General features: G+C 41.3%; 2 protein-coding genes across 3 annotated transcripts in view; one reads left to right on the plus strand and one right to left on the minus strand.

Annotated features, from left to right (window-relative positions):
- LOC110508306 (uncharacterized) overlaps window positions 1–23,088 on the minus strand; it is a 101,639-nt gene that overhangs the window by 47,540 nt on the left and 31,011 nt on the right. The window lies entirely within an intron of this gene.
- Window positions 4,312–13,689, plus strand: LOC110508305 (protein-lysine 6-oxidase). Its single transcript, XM_021588719.3, has 7 exons — window positions 4,312–5,789; window positions 5,892–6,000; window positions 6,324–6,455; window positions 8,902–9,058; window positions 9,231–9,326; window positions 9,529–9,644; window positions 13,009–13,689. The coding sequence occupies exons 1-7, from the start codon at window positions 4,817–4,819 to the stop codon at window positions 13,013–13,015; spliced, it is 1,590 nt and encodes a 529-aa protein (XP_021444394.1). The 5' UTR covers window positions 4,312–4,816; the 3' UTR covers window positions 13,016–13,689.

The following is a 23,088-nucleotide window of genomic DNA, read 5'->3' on the forward strand; positions in this document are numbered from 1 at the left end:
GAAGTTTGCCAATGAACATCTGAATGATTCAGAGGACAACTGGGTGAAAGTGTTGTGGTCAGATGAGACCAAAATGGAGCTCTTTGGCATCAACTCAACTCGCCGTGTTTGGAGGAGGAGGAATGCTGCCTATGACCCCAAGAACATCATCCCCACCGTCAAACATGGAGGTGGAAACATTATGCTTTGGGGGTGTTCTTCTGCTAAGGGGACAGGACAACTTCACCGTATCAAAGGGACGATGGACGGGGCCATGTAGCATCAAATCTTGGGTGAGAACCTCCTTCCCTCAGCCAGGGCATTGAAAATGGGTCGTGGATGGGTATTCCAGCATGACAATGGCCCAAAACACACAGCCAAGGCGACATAGGAGTGGCTCAAGAAGAAGCATATTAAGGTCCCGGAGTGGCCTAGCCAGTCTCCAGACCTTAATCCCATAGAAAATCTTTGGAGGGAGCTGAAGGTTTGAGTTGCCAAACGTCAGCCTCGCAACCTTAATGATTTGGAGGAGATCTGCAAAGAGGAGTGGGACAAAATCCCTCCTGAGATGTGTGCAAACCTGGTGGCCAACTACAAGAAACATCTGACCTCTGTGATTGCCAACAAGCGTTTTGCCACCAAGTACTAAGTCATGTTTTGCAGAGGGGTCAAATACTTATTTCCCTCATTAAAATGCAAATCAATTTATAAAATTTTGGACATGCGTTTTTCTGGATTTTGTTGTTGTTATTCTGTCTCTCACTGTCACTGTCATCAGAAAACTCTACAATGTCTTCTTCAATGAAAATCTTTTTACCTAAATAAGGGATTTCCTCATCATCTGATTTATTTTCAGAGTCAGAGAGAGTCCGCATGGCACGATCGTCCTCCAGAACGTAGTCCATCACAACTTTTTCCAACTGACCTTTGTCGATAGTGCCTGATAAATTGAAGGCAGCAATGTTATTGAGAGCAGTAGCAACATATTTGCAGTTCTCCATGGCTAACGGTATATCTTTCGGAAAAAACTGCAGTAGAAAGGATTATATATGCATAACAAGCAGCTCATTTTACAGACACAAGATGCTATACCGCAGACCAATCTGAAACTCATCTCTCTGCATGTCTAGCCCACTCATTATCTCAGCCAATCATGGCTAGCGGGAAGGTTCCTGCCTTTTTCTTTGGCTAAACCAACTAGGCTCATAATTTAAGAACTTAATTTGTATTTACAGATGGAATAAAAGTTTGTTATTGAAAAAAACTGTTTTATGTTCAAACGGCTCTCCTGTGATGTCGTGACTTGCGACATATGCCTAGTTTCCTGAAAACGGGTCACCTATATCGGGACCTCCTTCAAGACTGTTGGAAAATCATTCCAGGTGAAGCTGATATAGAGAATGCTAAAAGTGTTCAAAGCTGTCATCAAGGCTACTTTGAAGAATCTAAAATCTAAACTATATTTTGATTTGTTTAACACTTTTTTGGTTACTACATGATTCCATGTGTGTTATTTCATAGTTTTGATGTCTTCACTGTTATTCTACAATGTAGAAATAGTAAAAATAAAGAAAAATCCTTGAATGAGTAGGTGTGTCCAAACTTTTGACTGGTACTGTATTTACGGAGAACAATTTCCGCTTTATAAAAGGTAGTGTCCATTTATTTACATTAGTGTGTTGATTACTTACTGCTTTCTTCAGTGGAAATACAGAATATGTATTAAAATGCCAAATATACCAAAAGCTAACTCAAGCAGAGATTTACAACTATTTAACCCTGTTAGTCATTATTGAAGCATGCAAACTACAAAGATAATAAATATGTGACAACTAGATACAAATATTTGATTTAAAAAACTATTCGTACAAAAATCAAGAGTTGGCTATAAAATGAATATATTACAAACAAAGTGAGTGTGTGTAAGTGTTTGTGTGTGTGTATTATGGTGTGTATTATAATTTCCCATCATAAAAGTGTATCCCCATTCCCCAACTTTTAACAATACCCACAAAAATGTTTAATAAAAAAAAATATTTTTCTCAGATCTGGCAACCCTCATAAAATTCGACATAGCCTTGTATAAAATTCATTTGAAAGAAATTGTGTAATGTACATGAAAAAGTGGAGCCTTGTGTTAAATGCATTAAGAAGAAAATGGTGCAATCTAGGTACGACAAAATATGAAATGTGTTATGAAGAAAATCATGTAGGCCTACTGTTACCTACACGAAAAAACGGCCTTTCTGACTACAAGTGCACCAGTATCCCAAAGTATTAAGCGAAAACAAGCATAGAAAACAGTATTGGCATTAATAAATAAATAAATAAACATAACAAAAGGCAGTGTAGAACACCATTGCCCATCATGCATTGCTATAATAACTTTCAAAAAGATTGTTCTGAAGTTTACCTCACAAAAATGTAGTTTCCCATAAATGAAGTCACACAGAAATGCGTGTCTTTTCACATGAATTAAGCCACACAAAAATGCACGAAATCTGCTGAAATACTTTTTGTACATATTTGCACGAATTGAGTGTGATAGTGTTGGCCGAAGAGATGGTCAATAACTTCAAATTCGCATACATATCTCAGAGAAGTTGAAATGGTCTAACCACACGGACACAGTGGTGAAGAAGGCATGACAGCGATTCTTAAAAATCAGGATAATGCAGAAATTCGTCCTGTCCCCATTTGAACCATGTCCTGTTCTCCCAGCTTTGATCACTCAGACACGGGCAGCACAGAAGCATCATGGCAAAAACTGAAAGACTGGCCAATAGCTTCTATTTTCAGACCATCAGGCTGCTGATTAGCCACCACTGGTCTGCTACCCCCCCTCCTCTGCTACCCCCCCTACGGACACCCCCCTCCACCCCACCCCCTCAACGTTCACTTACCTTACCTGCTGCTCTCCATATGGATATCCCCCCACTGGACTTTTACTCTGCCCCCACCCCAACAACATTATTTTTTATTTATCTTGGTCACCACACCCCCTCACTGGTCATGCTGCTTCCCTTATGGTCACCCCCCCCCCCCCCCCCTCCAACAGTCTTTATTCTGCCTCCACCCCAATGGCCATTTTTTTCATTAACCACTGCTGCAGTTGTTATGATGTATATAGTGCACTTTTTTAAATTGATATTTTCATTATTTGATTTAACTTAAGTCCTGCATGTTGGAGTTCCGATCCTAAGATGTTCACTGTACCCTGCAATCATACCTGCAACCCTGTACATGTGACTATTAAACACTCGGAATCTACAAGACAATGGGATAATGCAGGAATTATTTCTGAAAATGTATGAATTGTGGATGAAGATATATAAAGAACATATACTGTGAAAAAACAGCGCACAAAGCCAGTTGCATGGACACCTACAGCTTACCTTGCCAAACTGTTCTCCTCAGCTGCACATTTTGCAACAGATTTATTTTGCCAGAAAGCATGCTATTGGGCCAGCAGCCTATAAAATGCCCTTACGCATGTGTTCACGCACTGACTTCTCCTGGTCTCTCCAAGGTGCCAACTGACCAATAATCACATTTTGTAGGAGATATTCGATTCAATTGATCTGATGTAGCCTACCATATGAAAATATTTTCCACATAAGAATGTGTCCACAGACCCCAGTATCAACTGTATCATTGTAGTGAGTATGTCTGCCTCAAACAAAATGAACAGAATATGTGTGATTGATTTGATTCTATTTCAATATTAACTTCATGTGTCATTAGACGCTGTATTATGAATAGCAATATGGAATGTCCACGGTCGAATTGTGATAATGTTTCAATGCAACTAGCCTAACAGAAACTCTGTGACAGCATGTCCTGACAAGTATCTCAAACACAGATTTACACTGCCACCCCATGGCCTGCTCTCCTATACCAGGGCTTGTTCGTCCGTACAGACAGACAGAGGGATGAGAGAGGGTTTAGAAATGTCAGCACTTGGATATGTATATTAGCCCACTGTGTTGTTCACAATTAAATATATGTAGACAAGTTGGCTAGGCCTATTTTATGATTGAACAACCAATATTCACTGAAGAAAGGTATAGTGTATAAAAGCAAGGAAGTAGTCATTTAATAGATAGGCCTAGTCTCTCCTCAAGCAATTTTCATTATTTAGCATGTGGTAATGAGATTGAACAATTTATATTTCTTACTTTAGAAGAGAGGGACAATAATTACAAACGTTTATGTTGTCCTTCTTCTTTCTTATAATGGGTAGCTAGCTATTTGATCATTTTTACGAAAAACATTTGCCAAATGTACTAAAATGCGGAAACCAGTGACACATAAAACACGTTCTTGTATTTGTATCCATTTTATTGAAGTATTGCCCAAATTGATAATGAGAAACACAAAAAAATGACGATACTATTTAGATGACCCCAAACGACACCACTGCGTAAAGTTCGCTGAGTAAACTCAATGCTTATGTAAGCTACAGTACAGTACAAGTCTTGTGTAACTGCACTTCACAGGGAGGAAAGAGTTAAAGCGTTTCTCTCGAACCTCAGGCTTTCTGTGCATGCGTAAATAAACTAGCCCGTTTTCATAAAATGTCTGAGAATTCCAATTTTCCTGTTCTCTCCAACTGTCAATAGCGCCGCACGCAGAGAAAACTGCCAGGCTATATTGCGTAGGCCTACTCATTAAAACGGATAGTGCGCGCGCTCCTCCTCAGAACTTTGATCTACTCCACACACACACCTTAATTAACCTATTCTCTGCAAAATAGGCCTACATGTCACAGAGAAGGCCTATTGTTTAATGTCGTAGTGGGTTTTAGAGTGGGGTTAGTACGTTTAAATTAACAGTTATGGCGAAATGGTCGGTTTTACTATTTTACCTCCTCCAAGGACTGGCTCATCTTATTACTGGACAGCAGCAGCCATCGCGTGAGCGAGTGGGGCCTTGGCGGCAGAGGATTCAGTGGAAGAATAACGGTCAGGTGTACAGTCTAATGAGCACCGGGTCAGAGTATCAACCACTGGCGCGCCCAAGGAGCCAGTCCACGGTATACGTGAGCACTAGGAGGGATGGCACCGGCCAGACGCAGCCTGGAACGCGGAAAGGCAGAGTGGCTCACATAAGATCTGGACGAGTGGAATCGAATTTAGGCGCAGAACATTTACGGGACCAAACCAACAATGTTCTAGATCCTGGATCTGTAGCTCTAGGACATGACAATGAGCAGTACGTGGTGCCCAATGCTCGGCGGCACTCAGGCGCCAGACAGCAACCTCCGGTTCCATACCGAGCGGGAGTGGCGGGGTCCCCTGGCGCACGGCGCTACTCTCCAGAGTACACATACCGAGTCAACGCATCAGTCCCCACGCTGCTCCCCGAGTTCTCCGGTAGCGGAATACCGAGGAGAAGAACGCCAGTCACTCAGGATGCTACCGGGGATGCTCGCTCGGGGGTTCATGCCTCTCCACCCCGGGGAAGCGAGGCAGTGCTTGTTCCGGGTGGAGAATACCAACAGATACGCGCTGAGCCGGAAGCATCTATCTCCAGGCAAACCGCACAAATGGAACATTCCAACTCAGGTTATGTCGTCCCCAATGCTCCTCCACTACCCAGACCCGATAACAGTGCTGAGACGTCGATCGAGGCAGCGAGTAACGGCGAGGACATGGTCTCGGACGACCCTAGGAACCCTTTTAAAAACCACCGGAATTCCGTTTTCTACAACATGTACCCCTCCAGAGGCAGAACTCCGGTAGTGCGCACGCGGCGTCCCCCGGTGCCATCTCCTGGCACTGGATACGGAACCAGATATTTCCAGAATGGTGAGTATGCTAATTGTCGCACGTGTAGAATTTTAAATGTTCCTTGTGCAATCATTATAAGCGATTATAAAGCCATATTTAATGCCTTATATCATTCCCAAGGGCTCCCAGACCTCGTCCCAGACCCGTATTCCATCCAGGCTGGTGCCTACATCCAGCGGATGCAGATGTACTCGCTGCGCTGTGCAGCTGAGGAGAACTGTTTGGCGAGGTAAGTTATAAGTGCCTATGCAACTGGCTTTGTGTGTAATTTATTTTATATTATATGTTATGTTTATCTCTTAATCCACAATACATACACTTTCAGAAAAAAATCAACATTATCCCATTGTCTCTTAAATTCCTGCTGTTATTTGTGGTTAATATAAATGATGCCTTCAGACTGGTAATTTGTGACTCAATAAGCAGCAAAGAGGATCTCACTTAGCTACTGTTGTTTTCTACAGCCAATACACGTCAAATGTACTAATTTTGATCTGATAGGATGACAGTTAATGACAGTTAATGTATCTTTCCATATGTGATCTCTCCCAGGTCAGCGAGCACAGCCAGGGACATAGACTACAGAGTACTGCTCCGCTTCCCCCAGAAGGTCAAGAACCAAGGCACAACTGACTTCCTTCCGGTCAAACCAAGACACCAGTGGGAATGGCACAGCTGTCACCAGTAAGTAAATCCAAGTAAATTGCATATAGGAAGTAGAAAGAACTAGCTCCATTTGTCTCAGGTCTCCCTCATTCCATAGGAATTAGTCACTCCTGACAGGCAATACAAGTTCTTGTGCTGTTAGGGGAATAACCTGTGTGTGAATGTAACAATCTGCTGCTGTATTTTTTGTGATATCTGTGATAGTTTTGTTTGTCTTGTGTAGTTTCTTAATCATTGTAGGTGTAAGCATGTATTCCTGAATATTCTTCAAAATCACCGTAGATATGACATTATATTTAACATTCATGGAAAATAAATACATGCGTTAGCTATGTTTCCATTAACTTTTACAATCATTTTTTGTCGACATTTAGAAAGTTGACAAACAGATACGACAATTGCCTGCTATGGTGCGTTTCCATTGAATTGTCTTGTGTCGAATAAAAACTGTTGGGCTTAATGGTGTCACACCCCAAAAAAAGTGTGTTGAATAAAGAAAAAAGTGTTTGGAGTATTTCCATTATCCACTTAGACTATTTGCGCATTAATTAATACATTCCCGAGATCCTGTAAGCCCTCCCACCTATCATGTCTCAGATAATCCGCAAAAGCCAACATGGAAAGAATGTAAGATTTGACAAATATTTGCCATATCCTAATCATTATCATGTGCCAACATATCGCCAGGGCCCGTACAATGGTGAAACCTACACAACTGTAAATCTGAAATAATTGGATGATGAAACTTGCATACAGCCAACCAGAAAAGCAAGGTGAAGCAGTTCAGGCATTCTCGAAGTCTTGACAAACCTTGTCCTGAAAAGAAACATTTTTATAGTGGACAAATAGATTTAGAAAGCAGTATGCATTTCAAATTAAATGTGGAGTGGAGCTTTAGAGTAATGTGATGACATCACATTCCCCGCGTACCTTCAAAATGATTCAGCAATCATTATTTATTTATTTTGTCGAATAAACCTGGGTCAATAGAAACCTGCCTAATGACTGCTAATGTTAGCAGTAGTATTTATACAAAACTTGTTAGCACATATACAAACCAGCCCATGGCTCAATATGATCTACCAGTCAACCATTATGCTAATGCCGGGATGGGCAAGTTTGATGGGGGTGGGAGCCACAAAATCCGAACTCATCATGTGGTGTCACAGTGGCTCACGGGTCTACGTACCCAAATCCATACCGACACATGCAATCAGAGCCAGTCCTAGCCTTTTGGGGGCCCTAAGTGAAGGAGTTTTCATGAAAACAGAGGAGAAAAAAGTGTCTCTGATAATCACATGCTGCTATTTATTGCTGACCAGCAGATGTCACTAATGTGCATTGTGAACAGATAATGAAGTTCAGAGTAATGACCAGTTTTTTCGTCACAATTTGGTGAAAGTGCCGGAGCCTTCAAAAAGCCTCACTTTCCCATCACTAGTGCTAACATTTTGTAGTCACATTTTCATTTACATACTTTCTTAGATTGTTTTGGAGAGTTTCATCTGCGTGTTTGGTGTGCTCTCACCTGTCTGAGTTTTTGAAGGGCCGTCTTTATACTTGACCATACAGTTTGCTAGAGGTCACACCTGCCATGCATGCCCTCTGTCCACCTCCATGCATCAGACTGGGTGAATTCTGAATAGTACGGCAGCACAATGTTTGAAGTTCACATTTTGGTTCTGATATTGGGGCCTAAGTTCCTCACAGAGTACGTGGCTGTGTGGATGGGGGGATCAAATTCCAAAGAAAGCTGTTGTCTTACTCCCCCAGCAGTCAGGGTTAAATTCCCACTTCCGCCTGTCCAACTTTCACTCCTTTTCATTCTCCTCCTGTTCTTAATATGTCTAAACAAAGCACAGAAAAAAAGGTGTAATTTCACCCCCAGGCCCTAAGATAAGTTGATCTAACATGGGCTTAAATCCATATTTCATTGAGCCCATGTTAAGTCTACTTATCTCAAGTTTGAATCAGGCCCCATGTGCTCAGTGTAACAAGGGTGGTTAAGCACAACTATTTTGTCCTGAAGACTGGCTGATTGGACTCGGGCGGTGTTTTGACAAGCAGGAGACCCAGTGTCTTCTTTAAAATGTTAATCAAAATATTGAATGAAAATCATCAATCAATATGTGTGTTATAAACCAATAGCATAAATGATTGAATGAGAGATACAGTCTGACAAAATATTTTGTTTTTGTTTTGATCCTGCCTTTTACATGAACTGAAACACCAAATAGTGTTTTCACAACACTTTCTTAAAAATAAGAAGACCCACTTTGGGTGTTTCAGAGTACATCCATTCTGTTTTGAAATACATTCTGCGTATCATAACAGTTACATTGGGTTTACATTCAAACACCCTCCAAACACCAGATTTCAGCTTAGGTGCACTACTTTTCATGGTTTTACTGCACAACGATGGTATATACGGTATGTAAAAACTCCCTCCTTTCTCCTGCCCTAGACACTACCACAGTATGGATGCCTTCAGTAACTATGATCTGCTGGAGGTCACAACAGGAAGGAAGGTGGCAGAGGGACACAAGGCCAGTTTTTGTCTGGAGGACACCGGCTGTGATGCTGGATTCAGACGCCGCTACGCATGCACAGCACATACACAGGTGAGTACTGCACTACAAACACAACATCATACCATTTTGTGAATCCACAATTGCAGCCCATACACAGGTACGTATGGTACGGGTACTGCACAAAGTGCTTAGGGCCCCTACTGATGTAACAAAAGGTGAATATGATCCACATTTTGCTCTAACTGTGTTTTGTGTTGAACAGGGGCTGAGTCCAGGATGTCATGATACATATGCTGCGAATATTGACTGTCAGTGGATCGACATCACTGATGTTCCTACAGGAAACTACGTCCTGAGGGTAACTACATTATATGATTATTGTGTCTGGATCGCATGTGACAAATAAAACATTTGATTTGATTTGTCTAAAGCTTACAACAGGAACTCTCTGTTTGGTAATGATTCACTTTAAATGCATTTTTTTTAGCCTAGTCCGATCTGTATGTGCTTTGGCCATCTCACAGAAGCAGTGTTGTTCACCCAAATCTTTATTTTCTTAGGTCACAGTCAACCCCAGTTATCATGTGCAAGAGTCAGACTATTCCAACAACGTGGTGAGATGTGATGTCACATACACAGGTACTCAGGTTCAAACACGGAACTGTCGGCTAACCAGGTAAGATTCTCTGTGATTGGCCAATGTAATCATATATTCTCTGTGATTGGCCATGATGTGATATATATCAAGGTCTCAGCCCTGCATAGTTTTTACCATCCCAAAGGGCATGTACAGTGCCTTGCGAAAATATTCGGCCCCAGGTCCGAGATACTGTTGTGAAGAAGTTTAAAGCCGGATTTGGATACAAAAAGATTTCCCAAGCTTTAAACATCCCAAGGAGCACTGTGCAAGCGATAATGTTGAAATGGAAGGAGTATCAGACCACTGCAAATCTACCAAGACCTGGCCGTCCCTCTAAACTTTCAGCTCATACAAGGAGAAGACTGATCAGAGATGCAGCCAAGAGGCCCATGATCACTCTGGATGAACTGCAGAGATCCACAGCTGAGGTGGGAGACTCTGTCCATAGGACAACAATCAGTCGTATATTGCACAAATCTGGCCTTTATGGAAGAGTGGCAAGAAGAAAGCCATTTCTTAAAGATATCCATAAAAAGTGTTGTTTAAAGTTTGCCACAAGCCACCTGGGAGACACACCAAACATGTGGAAGAAGGTGCTCTGGTCAGATGAAACCAAAATTGAACTTTTTGGCAGCAATGCAAACGCCACTTTACGCCAAAAAGCTGTGTTGCTTTTTGCCGTAAAAGCAACACAGCTCATCACCCTGAACACACCATCCCCACTGTCAAACATGGTGGTGGCAGCATCATGGTTTGGGCCTGCTTTTCTTCAGCAGGGACAGAGAAGATGGTTAAAATTGATGGGAAGATGGATGGAGCCAAATACAGGACCATTCTGGAAGAAAACCTGATGGAGTCTGCAAAAGACCTGAGACTGGGACGGAGATTTGTCTTCCAACAAGACAATAATCCAAAACATAAAGCAAAATCTACAATGGAATGGTTCAAAAATAAACATATCCAGCTGTTAGAATGGCCAAGTCAAAGTCCAGACCTGAATCCAATCGAGAATCTGTGGAAAGAACTGAAAACTGCTGTTCACAAATGCTCTCCATCCAACCTCACTGAGCTCGAGCTGTTTTGCAAGGAGGAATGGGAAAAAATTTCAGTCTCTCGATGTGCAAAACTGATAGAGACATACCCCAAGCGATTTACAGCTGTAATCGCAGCAAAATGTGGCGCTACAAAGTATTAACTTAAGGGGGCTGAATAATTTTGCACGCCCAATTTTTCAGTTTTTGATTTGTTAAAAAAGTTTGAAATATCCAATAAATGTCGTTCCACTTCATAATTGTGTCCCACTTGTTGTTGATTCTTCACAAAAAAATACAGTTTTATATCTTTATGTTTGAAGCCTGAAATGTGGCAAAAGGTCGCAAAGTTCAAGGGGGGCGAATACTTTCGCAAGGCACTGTAAGTGCAGAAAATGGAGTCTGAATGTCAAATATAGATGTTTTTCGTAATTGTAATAGCATTACAATTAGTATAATAGCATACAGTGCATCCGGAAAGTATTCAGACCCCTTGACTTTCTCCACATTTTTTTTTACATTACAGCATTATTCTAAAATGGATTAAATAGTTTTTTTTAATTCCTCATCAATCTACACACAATACCCCATAATGACAAAGCAAAAACAGGTTTTTAAACATTCTTGAAAATGTATTAAAAAGAAACAACTGAAATGTCATATTCACCTAAGTATTCAGACACTTTACTCTTTGTTTGTACTTTGTTGAAGCACCTTTGGCAGCAATGACAGCCTCAAGTCTTCTTGGGTATGACGCTACAAGCTTGACACACCTGTACTTGGGGAGTTTCTCCCATTCTTCTCTGCAGATCATCTCAAGCTCTGTCAGGTTGGATTGGGAGTGTCGCTGTACAGACCTGAAAGGTCTCTCCAGAAATTTAAATTGGGTTCAAGTCCAGGCTCTGGCTGGGCCACTCAAGGACATTCAGAGACTTGTCCTGAAGCGACTACTGTGTTGTCTTGGCTGTCTGCTTAGGGTCTTTGTCCTGTTGGAAGGTGAACCTTCGTTCCAGTCTGAGGTCCTGAGCACTATGGAGCAGGTTTTCATCAAGGATCTCTCTGTTCTTTGCTCCGTTCATCTTTCCCTTGATCCAGACTAGTCTCCCAGTCCCTGCCGATGAGAAGCATCCCCACAACATGATGCTGCCACCACCATGCTTCACAGTATGGATGGTGCCAGGGTTCCTCCAGACGTGACGATTGGCATTCAGGCCAAAGAGTTCAATCTTGGTTTTATCAGACCAGAGAATCTTGTTTCTCATGGTCTGAGAGTCCTTTGGGTGTGTAAGGTCCTGGGTGTCGTGAGGGTGAAATCAGGCGCAGGAAAGCAGATAGTTCAATAAAGTGCTCATTTTAACCACAGCCACCCCACTTTTGGGTGCTCAAACAAAATGCCCCAGACACAGGGAACGAAAACAGTCTAGCACTAAATACACAAACACTTTCGTCTGTAGCAAACACCAGGGTTACAATGATCAATCCCGCACAAAGAAACGGGCAGACCGCCGAGCGCCACCCGAACGGGAAGGGGACCCACCTTTGGTTGGAGTCGTGACAAGGTGCCTTTTGGAAAACTCAAAGCGGGCTGTCGTGCCTTTTACTGAGGAATGGCTTCCGTCTGGCCACTCTACCATAAAGGCCTGATTGGTGAGGCTGCAGCAGAGATGGTTGTCCTTCTGAAAGGTTTTCCCATCTCCACAGAGGAACTGAGTGACCATCAGCTCTGTCAGAGTGACCATCAGGTTCTTGGTCATCTCACTGACCAGTTCCAAACTTCTTCTATTTAAGAATGATGGAGACCATTGTGTTCTTGGGGACCTTCAATGTTGCAGAGATTTTTTGGTACCCCTTTCCCAGATCTGTGCCTCGACATGATCCTGTCTCGGAGCTCTACGGAATATTCCTTCGACCTCACGGCTTGGTTTTTGCTCTGACATGTATTGTCAACTGTGGGACCTTATATAGCAGGTGTGTGGCTTTCCAAATCATGTCCAATCAATTGAATTCACCACAGGTGGACTCGAATCAAGTTGTAGAAACATCTCAAGATTGATCAATGGAAACAAGATGCATCTGAGCTTAATCTAGAGTCTCATAGCAAAGGGTCTGAATACTAATTTAAATAAGGTATATGTTTTTTTTAAATACATTTAAATAAATAAATACATTTCTAAAAATCTGTTTTTTCTTTGTCATTATGGGGCATTGTGTGTAGATTGATGATGAACATTTTATTTGATAAATTTAAATGTAACCTAACAAAATGTAGAAAAAGGGAAGGGGTCTGAATACTTTCCAAATACACTGTAAATATGATTTGAGACACTAAATATTTCTTAATGTTCATCTCTCTCTTCCTATCTCCACAGGGGTTAAATCTTGCCTTGGAATGTAAGATTCTGAGGTATTTTCCTCTTGTCTCTTGAAGTACTGTAAACTACAACAATCTCAACCAGTTGTTGCAGTTGTAGATGGAGTCGTTTTAATAAAATTGTGCAGCATTCCCCTCGAAACTTAATGTGTTCCTTGGGTTATTTAGGGTGTTATATGTTTGGAAATCAGTTGTAAAAGAGGATTTTTTTTACCCAAAACTTTTGTAACATAGTCATTTACTGAGCATTATTACATGACAATGTATTTATATCGATATGACATTATCCGTTGAAGAAGAGGAATATTTTTGTATTATTTAGCATGATCTTGAAAATGGAATGGAAAAAGTACTGTGCTTGAATTAGACTATGCTTGAATAATATTATTTAGATTTTTTATATTTGATCTGCAGTTGTATAGTTAGATGCAGTTGAGTAACCACTTGGTGGCCATAATTAATACGTTGCAAATGCCTGACCTGTATGTGCTAAGTATTAATTAAATAATATATTTCCATTCACTTTGTAAGTGTGTATGCATGTGTGAGCGAATGAAGACATGTTTTATTTTAAATTGTAATGAAAAGTTGTTTATATGACGCTCAAACCTGTTAATATTCCAGTTGTTTTTGTTAATGTTGATACAATAAACATGGTGAAGAGTGAGAATATAAAAAATATGTTCACATCTGGCTATTCTTTTTGTCGCATGAAACATTGGGCACCTTTGTGTCCGTTAGATTTTTGTGGAAGGAATTGATCATAAATATACCAACTATATGTTACAAAAAGTGTGTAGGAGGGAAATGAGGTATGTTGTTATGCTGCTTTGTAAATACTGCAGTATGTATAGACTAAAATTGTCTCATTTTACCTGATGAATGGAGACTGGAAACCTTGGTACTGAGAAGGGTTGGGGGTCAATTCCAGACAATTTAGGAAGTACGCTGAAATTCCAATTCTCTACAAAGCATTTCAATAAGTAAAATATGCAATTGAAATTTGGCTTACTTTCTGAATTAACTGGAATTTAAATGGAATTTACCCCAACCTTGGTAATGATTGGAGATGAGTGTGTGCAGATTTTGGCTTGGCTGAAATACTAAGCCCTGAAGCTAAGAGAGAACCAAACACACAGAGAACCAAACAGTGCAAGCTGCTCTACTGTGGCAGTGTGATCTGTAGCGGTGTGTTTGCTGACAGGGCTCTGTGAAGACAGAGGCCAGAGGATGTGAAAGGGCCCTGCCTTGTCTACTAAAGCACCGCGCAATGCAGAGGGATGAATGAAGCCCTTTTCTCTCTCCACTTGTAAATACCAAGCACACCTTGACTTCTAGTAGCAGTCTCATGGCCTATATTGGGTTAAGAGGTAAAGGGTAGGGTAGGGATAAGGAGTAGAGGTCACATCTCTTAATGTTATTAAGGTTTTTGTACATTATTCCTGACACATTTTGACAGATAGGATATTTTTACAAGCCTTTTAGATCAAGTGTATTCTGAAATGAAAGAGTTGGTTATTTCACCATGTGCCAAACTTGTTATAACACATTTCGTAATTGAAAGAAATGTAACATTGAATAAATAACCCAATTTGGGAACAAAACATGCATATGTACTATTTAAAGTCACCATAGCAGACATAGACTCTGTTGTGAAAGAACAGTGAACATATAAAACGAACAGCAAATGAGCTGTTTTACACTGGACGCCTCTAAGGTGTGTCTGTGCCAGAATAGATTGTCTATGTTATTGAAATTGTCTGCCTGGAAAATCCCCCTCCTCTTTAGTCAACTACATTCCATCCCGTCTGTCTAGGAATTCCAGCCCAATATTTACAGACAGTCAGTGACAATCTGAATAAAAGCCAGTAGACTAGACTCAATAGAGCATCAAACATTGAACATTTAAACGGTTTGAACAAGAACATTAGATGCTCAGTGCTTGGTTTCTTACACATCTACTGGCAGCGAGGTCTTCTAGAAAGGGCCTGTGCCTTTTTGGATAGGCCTGTCATTTCAAACATGCCATGTTGAAGAGAAGACAGTGTCTGTTTGCTCAGCTGTGAGCCATGCAGCATGAAGAAGAATGCTAGCACCCAGCTCAGACATCTGAGAGGTTCTCCTGGCTAGGGTTTTCAAGGGGAACTAAAGTACATGGAGATGGTTGGCAGCCTCTGCTTAACATCCCTCAGACAATCACATCAACCCAGCTATTGTTGGTGCAACTTGGCAGGAAGGAAAAATCCTTTAATGTGTATCCCAAATGGTACCCAATTCCCTATACAGGCCTACTGCACTACTTTTGATGAGGGCCCATGAGGGTCTGGTCAAAAGTAATGTACTATATAGTGCACAGGAAGCAAGTTGTGACACATACTCCATATTGGGAGAACATACAGGTGAAATAGACAGAGAGTAGAACATTGACAAGCTCAAAGAAGCTAACACAGGTCCCTGAGCTTTCTGCTTGTTCTTCTGTAGTGTAGTTAGTAACTGTTGCTGTTGCTTAACAAACTCCAATGAGGAACAGCCCGTTACTTAGCTAACTGGCAGCTAAATATTTCAGATTAATTTGCTAGCTATGAACCATGCTGCTGATCCACAAAAATGCTCTGGCAAACACAGACGTTCCCTCCACTGCGTCTGTGTGGAATCGGTGTTAAGGGTTGGCTGGATATTTGCAGGTCAGATTTGACAAAAAATGGGCAATGTGAGCAAGGGGCAGGGGCAGGATGCAGTTGTATAGACACAGAGTGCTCCTGGTCTGCGATGTCCTGCAATGTGCTATTCATGCCTGGAGCCGGGTCCAGGGCTGGCCTCCCGAGGCAGGTTGGTTTAGGCACTGAGCAGAGAAATTCCACAGCTACTCTGTCATCTCATTGAGATGAGGAATAGAGCCGAGTTCAGCCATAATATACATCAGGGCTATGGGCCGGTATCCTACAGCGATGTTGTACAACTGGCAGGCAGGCAGGGACATGCAGACATCCCCACTAACATACAGAATTAAATAAACACTAGCTCAGAAGACTTACTAAACCGTGAGACGACATGTCACACACACACTCGCATGCCTCATCCACCTCTGAGTAAAGTCATGTGTGAGGAGGACCGGTGATGAATTCTGTTTGAAGTTTGGTGGTAAAAAAAAAAAAAAATCATTGACACCCACCAGTCTTTGCATTTAAAGTGGGGAAAGTAACAAAAACTCATTTTTCAACCACTCCACAAATTTCTTGTTAACAAACTATAGTTTTGGCAAATCAGTTAGGACATCTACTTTGTGCATGTCACAAGTCATTTTTCCAACAATTGTTTACAGACAGATTATTTCACTTATAATTCACTGTATCACAATTTCAGTGGGTCAGAAGTTAACATACACTAAGTTGACTGTGCCTTTAAACAGCTTGGAAAATTCCAGAAAATGATATCATGGCTTTAGAAGCTTCTGATAGTATAATTGACATAATTGGAGGTGTACCTGTGGATGTATTTCAAGGCCTACCTTCAAACTCAGTGCCTATTTGCTTGACATCATGGGAAAATCAAAAGAAATCAGCCAAGACACCAGAAAAAAAATTGTTGACCTCTACAAGTCTGGTTCGTCCTTGGGAGCAATTTCCAAATGCCTGAAGGTACCACGTTCATCTGTACAAACAACAGTACGCAAGTATAAACACCATGGGACCACACAGCCGTAATACCGCTCAGGAAGGCGTTCTGTCTCCTAGAGATGAACGTACTTTGGTGCAAAAGTGCAAATCAATTCCATAACAACAGCAAAGGACCTTGTGAAGATGCTGGAGGAAACAGGTACAAAAGTATATATATCAACAGTAAAAAACGACTCCTATATCGACATAACCTGAAAGGCCACTCAGCAAGGAAGAAGCCACTGGTCCAAAACCGCCATAAAAAAAGCCAGACTACCGTTGGCAACTGCACATGGGGACAAAGATCGTACTTTTTGAAGAAATGTCCTCTGGTCTGATGAAACAAAAATAGAACTGTTTGGCCATAATGACCATCGTTATGTTTGGAGGAATAAGGGGGAGGCTTGCAAGCCGAAGAACACCATCCCAACCGTGAAGCACGGGGGTGGCAGCATCATGTTGTGGGGGTGCTTTGCTGCAGGAGGGACTGGTGCACTTCACAAAATAGATGGCATCATGAGAAGTAAAATTATGTGGATATATTGAAGCAACATCTCAAGACATTAAAGCTTGGTCGCAAATGGGTCTTCCAACTTCAACTGTTCATTTGAATGGACTGGTCACTGTGCAAAAGTTGAGGATTATGCCATATTTATTTCTATTGGGCTAGATATTTTTCTAAAAGTAATCTCTATGCCTATGCACATGCATGTATGTTCAACTAGTTTGAATTCAGAAAAAATGCTCAGTTATTAAAATAAATACTTTTTTGTTTCAATCAAGAAATCATCTTGTCTATTTCAAGTCATCTCTCATTGATCGAGACAAGTGTCTGTCATCATGACATGCGACACTTTGGGATGGACACTCACCTGTCTCGATCAATGAGGGAAGACTTGAAATCGATAAGATGATTTCTTGATTGAAACAAAAAAGTGTTTTAATAATGGAGCATTTTCTAAATTCAAACAGACCTCCTGTAACTTGACACGGACATTTTAAGACTCCTGTTTCCACAAATCGAGGATGATGACAGCATCACCAAGCTAAGGTTGGTCAAAAATGGTCAGTGCTACACCAAACAATACCTGTCCTATTACTCCCAGTAATGGATACCAAAAATATTTGATTAAATCACATTATCTTTTGTAACAATCTGTAGCTACAGTTCTCTGCACTTTACTACACCTGTGACACACTGAACTGTACTACACTGTTTATACTGTCTTTTTTTGTTTGTTACTTTTACCATATAACATTCTTGTTGTATACCCAGTTCTCTTTTTGAGTTAGTATTACATATTGTACACTCCCCTGTATTTTAGACTTTGATAAACATTCTTTGGATGTATCTGAATGTCTAACATATGTTTGTGGAAGAAGAGTGCTTCTGACGAATGGTCTTGTACTCTCTGTTGGATAAGTTGGATAAGACTACCAGAAGTGGTGTAGGGCTCGCAGACCTTAACCACCACCTGTTTGAGCTCTTGCAGAATATGGTTGTTGTGTTAACATTTGACACTTTTTGTGTAAGGGATGTAGGGAAATATGCTTTTTTTTGGTAAAGGTGTCGACCTGTGGGACCTAAGTGTATAGAGACAGATGAGAGTATTGTTTAGGGACAATTAGGGACATTGGGAGCTGCTTTTTAGATAAAAGATCAGTCAACAAAGTGAATTGGCTGGGAAGGCAGTTCTTACACAGTATGTATTTTTGTGCAGTGGCATGTATTTATTGATGCCAAGGCTTCCCCATCTCTCTGTTTCATAAATTTCCTTCAGAGGCTGAATGAAACAGCGTCCCTCTGTCTCAGTATGTATAGTGTATCTATCTGATCTATCTGGTGGACAGAAAGAGTATGACAATGTTTTCGCCCGTAACATTGAATGAAAAGGAAGCCAGTGAGCATTTGGCCTCCCTAAATAAAATAATAGCCAATCAGCGTTCATCTAAACTGGGAGAGCTCAGCTGTGAATCATTCTAATAAACAACAATACATTTACTGTCTCAAAGACCTACCTGTAAAACTCCCCCAGCCCATTAACTTTGACAGATAATTCTTATCAATAGTAGCAGGGGATTTTTGTCTTTGTATTGTAATTTGAGAATATGCAGAGCTAACAATGAGGTGGTTGTGTCATTACTGTTGTCTTGATTTTAAACCTTGCAGTGTCCCTTGCTTGTTTGTGTCCCACTTGTTGTACTCCATAATCGCAAGGTGTTTCCCCTCCCTCATGCTTGTGTACCCAAAATGCCACCACATTGGGGTATTTTTCAGCAGGGACTCCAGCAGGGACTATTTTTCAGCAAGGACACCAGATAGTTTTACAAAGAGAAAAGGTAAAAACAGAAAAGGGGTACACTAAATTGATGAGATGGTCTGGAAGGTACTCTGTGGACATCAGGCTACCTACCACCTGTAACCCCATAACACTAACACAAACACATACAAACACTACCCAATTCATGCTATGCGTACTGTAAATCGAGCTATCTTAGCCTTCAGCTTGTGAATATTTTTTCTAACTTTGTGCAGAGCTTGGGTTTGGTAACATGCTGGTGGAATCAGATTATGTACCACCTAGAACAAAACAAACAACAATATACAACCCAGCTAGCATAGTGAATCTGGGCCGATTGCGGCTGAAAGTCCGGGCACTCGGCTGAGAATCTGACTCGGCTGAAGTCATGTGTGGCCGAGTCTGGGCTGCCTTAGGCAGTATTACTTATGGCTAGGATGCGCGGATTGAGCTCGGGCCGATTCCAGTGTGAGTTATCGGGCCCAAATGTATTACTTGGGGCTCGGGCCGATTGGTGCTACTCTCTGGCAGATGATTACATGGGTTGCTTTATATAACATTTAATTATTTATTTATTTTTCCATATTTTCTCATTGTTTCTGTGATCAAAGAATACAATTAACATGTAAATTAAATTCTTTAAGAGTCCTGTTTAAGTAATAGTATTTTGATACTTTGAGCAAAGCAATTGATAAGCAATTCAACTTTGAGAATGGAGCCTCCCAAGTGGCGCAGCGGTCTAAGATACTGCATTGCAGTGCAAACTGTATTGCTACAGATGCTAGTATGATACCTGTGCCAGCAACGACCGAAAGACCCATGAGGCGACGCACAATTGACCCAGCGTCGTCCGAGTTAGGAGAGGTTTTGGCAGGCCGGGATGTCCTTGTCCTGTAGTGGGCCAGGCGCATGCACACTGACACGGGCACATTTTTGGGGGGTGGATGGGTATAATTTGTATGCATAAATGTATAATAGTAATATTTACAATTACTAACCTGGGTAATTTTGTACCGGGCCAGCAAAGATGCCGGCAGAGTCGGCTGAATTCCGGTAGACGGAAACGGCCTGATGCACTTGGGCAGATTCTGGGCAGTCATTCATTTTGATTCCGGACCAATTCAATCATTCATTTTGATTCCGAGTCCAACACCGATTTTGGGCCGATTCAATCAGTTCCGGCCCCCTAGGACAATGCCTCATTGCTAGCTGGGAATTTAACCACCACTCTAATTGTATTGATCTTTGCACACCTAACATGGACATTGCAATACTGTCAGCTTGCTGTTAGCTAGTTAGCATCACTAAATTGGCAGCAAGATTTCTAACCAGCTAAGCAACCGTAGACTATTTATACACATTCATCATTACTACCAACACACCTATAGTGAGTTAGCTATATCGACAATTTTATTTTTAGTAACAGAGAGTTTTCCAGACAATGGTGAAATAGATGACTACCAGATTGAGTTACTCTTATTTGCTAACATTAGCTAGCTTATGTTTACTCTGCTAAAGGTACAGTAGCTATTTTATTTTACTTGGCAAGTCAGTTAAGAACAAATTCTTATTTTCATTGACAGCCTAGGAACAGTGAACTGCCTTGGTCAGGGGAAGAACAATTTATTTTTACCTTATCAGCTCTGGGATTTGATCTGGCAACCTTGCGGTTACTAGTCCAACGCTCTAACCTCTAGGCTACCTGCCACCCCAAATGTCTAGCAGTGACAACCATGGCATAGGCTAAATTGATTGACAGTGTGTGAAAGTGAGGACTTGGTGGACTGTATATTCTTTAGGGTAGGTTTTACTTTATGTGTTCGCTCCGGTATGCTGGTATGGGCAAAGACGACAGACAGGTAGGACTCCAGTTGAGGTGGTTTAATAAAGTGGAAGATGCACAGGCACAGAATACCACAGCACAGTGTATGTAGTATTGATGGGCTAGGGCACTTAGTGCTATGTATGGCAAGTTGCCTCAACCAAAGTGTGTGTGTGGTATATCAACAAGGACGCACACTGGCCTTAGTTAACACAAGCTTTTTTGTAATTAGCACAACCAGATTGAATGCCTATTCCCCCTCAGGAGACTGAAGAGATTTGTTATGGGTCCTCAAATACTCAAAAAGTTCTACACCTTCACCATCGAGAGCATCACTGCCTGGTATGGCAACTGCTCAGCCTCCGACTACAGAGTGTAGTGCGTACGGCCCAGTACATCACAGGGGACAAGCTTCCTGCCATCCAGGACCTCTATACCAGGCGGTGTCAAAGGAAGGCCCTAAAAATTGTCAAAAACTCCAGCAACCCTAGTCATAAACTGTTCTCTCTGCTACTGCACGGCAAGCAGTACCAGAGCGCCAAGTCTAGGTCCAAAAGGCTTCTTAACAGCTTCTACCCCCAAGCCATAAGACTCCTGAACAGCTAATAAAATGGCTACCCAGACTATTTGCATTGTCCCTCCCACCCCCCTCACCCACCAACTCTTTTACGCTGCTGCTACGCTCTGGTTATTATCTATGCATAGTCACTTTAACTCTACCTACATGTACATATTGCCTCAATTACCTCGACTAACCTGTGCCCCCGCACATTGACTCTGTACCGGTAACCCCTGTATATAGCCTCGCTACTGTTATTTTACTGCTGCTCTTTAATTATTTGTTATTTTTTACTTATATATTTTTACTTAACACTTATTTTTCTTTAAACTGCATTGTTGGTTAAGGGCTTGTTAGTAAGCATTTCATCAAGGTCTACTAAACCTGTTGTATTCAACGCATCTGACAAATAACATTTTATTTGAAGTCGAAACTACTTCACGATTCTACCAGTAAAATGAAAATGTGCTCGTTCTAGCTTGTGGTTTGGATAATGTTGATCTTTATGCAAAAGCTTAATGTTGTTAATATAGTAATGATTGTATGCCATGGCAAAGCCAGGGTGAAAATCCTCTTAAATTGTTATCCAGAGATATTTTGATATTGAGATAAAAATGACTGAATTTGACCTATAATAAACTAAATAATGGAGTTACCCATACATTTTTTTTTATTATATAAAAATGAGAAAGTAGTAGTGAAAAATTGTAAGATTATAGCAAAAATAATGTCCTCAAACTTTCAGGACAGAGACACACAGCCTATTCCCGGATTATGTCTGAACGATCCCTCTTTTAGCCTCCGCAGAAGCTAAAATCTCTTGATTTGATCGCTAGGTTTTGAACAAAGGTCGCTATGTTGATAATTACTTTGTTGAAGGAAACGTACTTTATACGGTTGTAATATGTTGTTGTCCCACCTAGCTATCTTAAGATGAGTGCACTAATGTAAGTTTCTCTGGATAGGAGTGTCTGCTAAATGACTAGCATTTAAATGTAATAGGATTTTACATAAGGGGTCCACTTTCATATACATTTTTTTATTCGCTTGCTCCCTCCCTTTAAAAAAAAGTATCTGTTAAAAACATTTTTTAAATAGTATGAACTTAATTTCCAGAACTAAATGGCCAGATGCAAGGTGAAACAAACAACAATATGTGGAAGAGTCTATACCATAGTCAAACCTTGTGGTTTTAGCACCCAGCTGCTGTTCAGGACAGACATATCCTATAAGACAGGCAGTCGGACAGTCGGACTGACTCTATAAGGCAGGCGGACGGACGGACCAACCGGCCAGCCGGCAGACACACAGACACACAGAACTACTCAGGAAGTCTGTACTTTTCCCCCTGACTGGAACCTCACCAGACACCAGACACAGCCAACAGTAAGAAATAAGAATACCTTCCTGGTTATCCACACCTGCAGTATTAATAGCTTATAGGGTATGCTGGTATGCCTATCCATCCTACTCCTGTATTAGTTCTGGGTGGAATCAGTCAACAGTCCAACAGAGATGTCAGTAGTTGTTAAGGAAGAGAGTCTAGGTGTGTGTCCCAAATGTCACCCTATTCCTATTCCCTATGTAGTGCACTGCTTTTGGGGCTCTGGTCTAAAGTAGGGCACTATAGGGAATAGGGCGCCATTTGGGAGTAGGACACAGTGTAGTAGTGTTGTTCTTGGTTCCAGCCACTGTCAGACATACCAGAGTCATTTCATTGTTTACATAGGAGGCACAGCCA

This window comes from Oncorhynchus mykiss, chromosome 28, assembly GCF_057628025.1.
Source record: "Oncorhynchus mykiss isolate SJ-2025 chromosome 28, ASM5762802v1, whole genome shotgun sequence".
Lineage (NCBI taxonomy): Eukaryota > Metazoa > Chordata > Actinopteri > Salmoniformes > Salmonidae > Oncorhynchus > Oncorhynchus mykiss.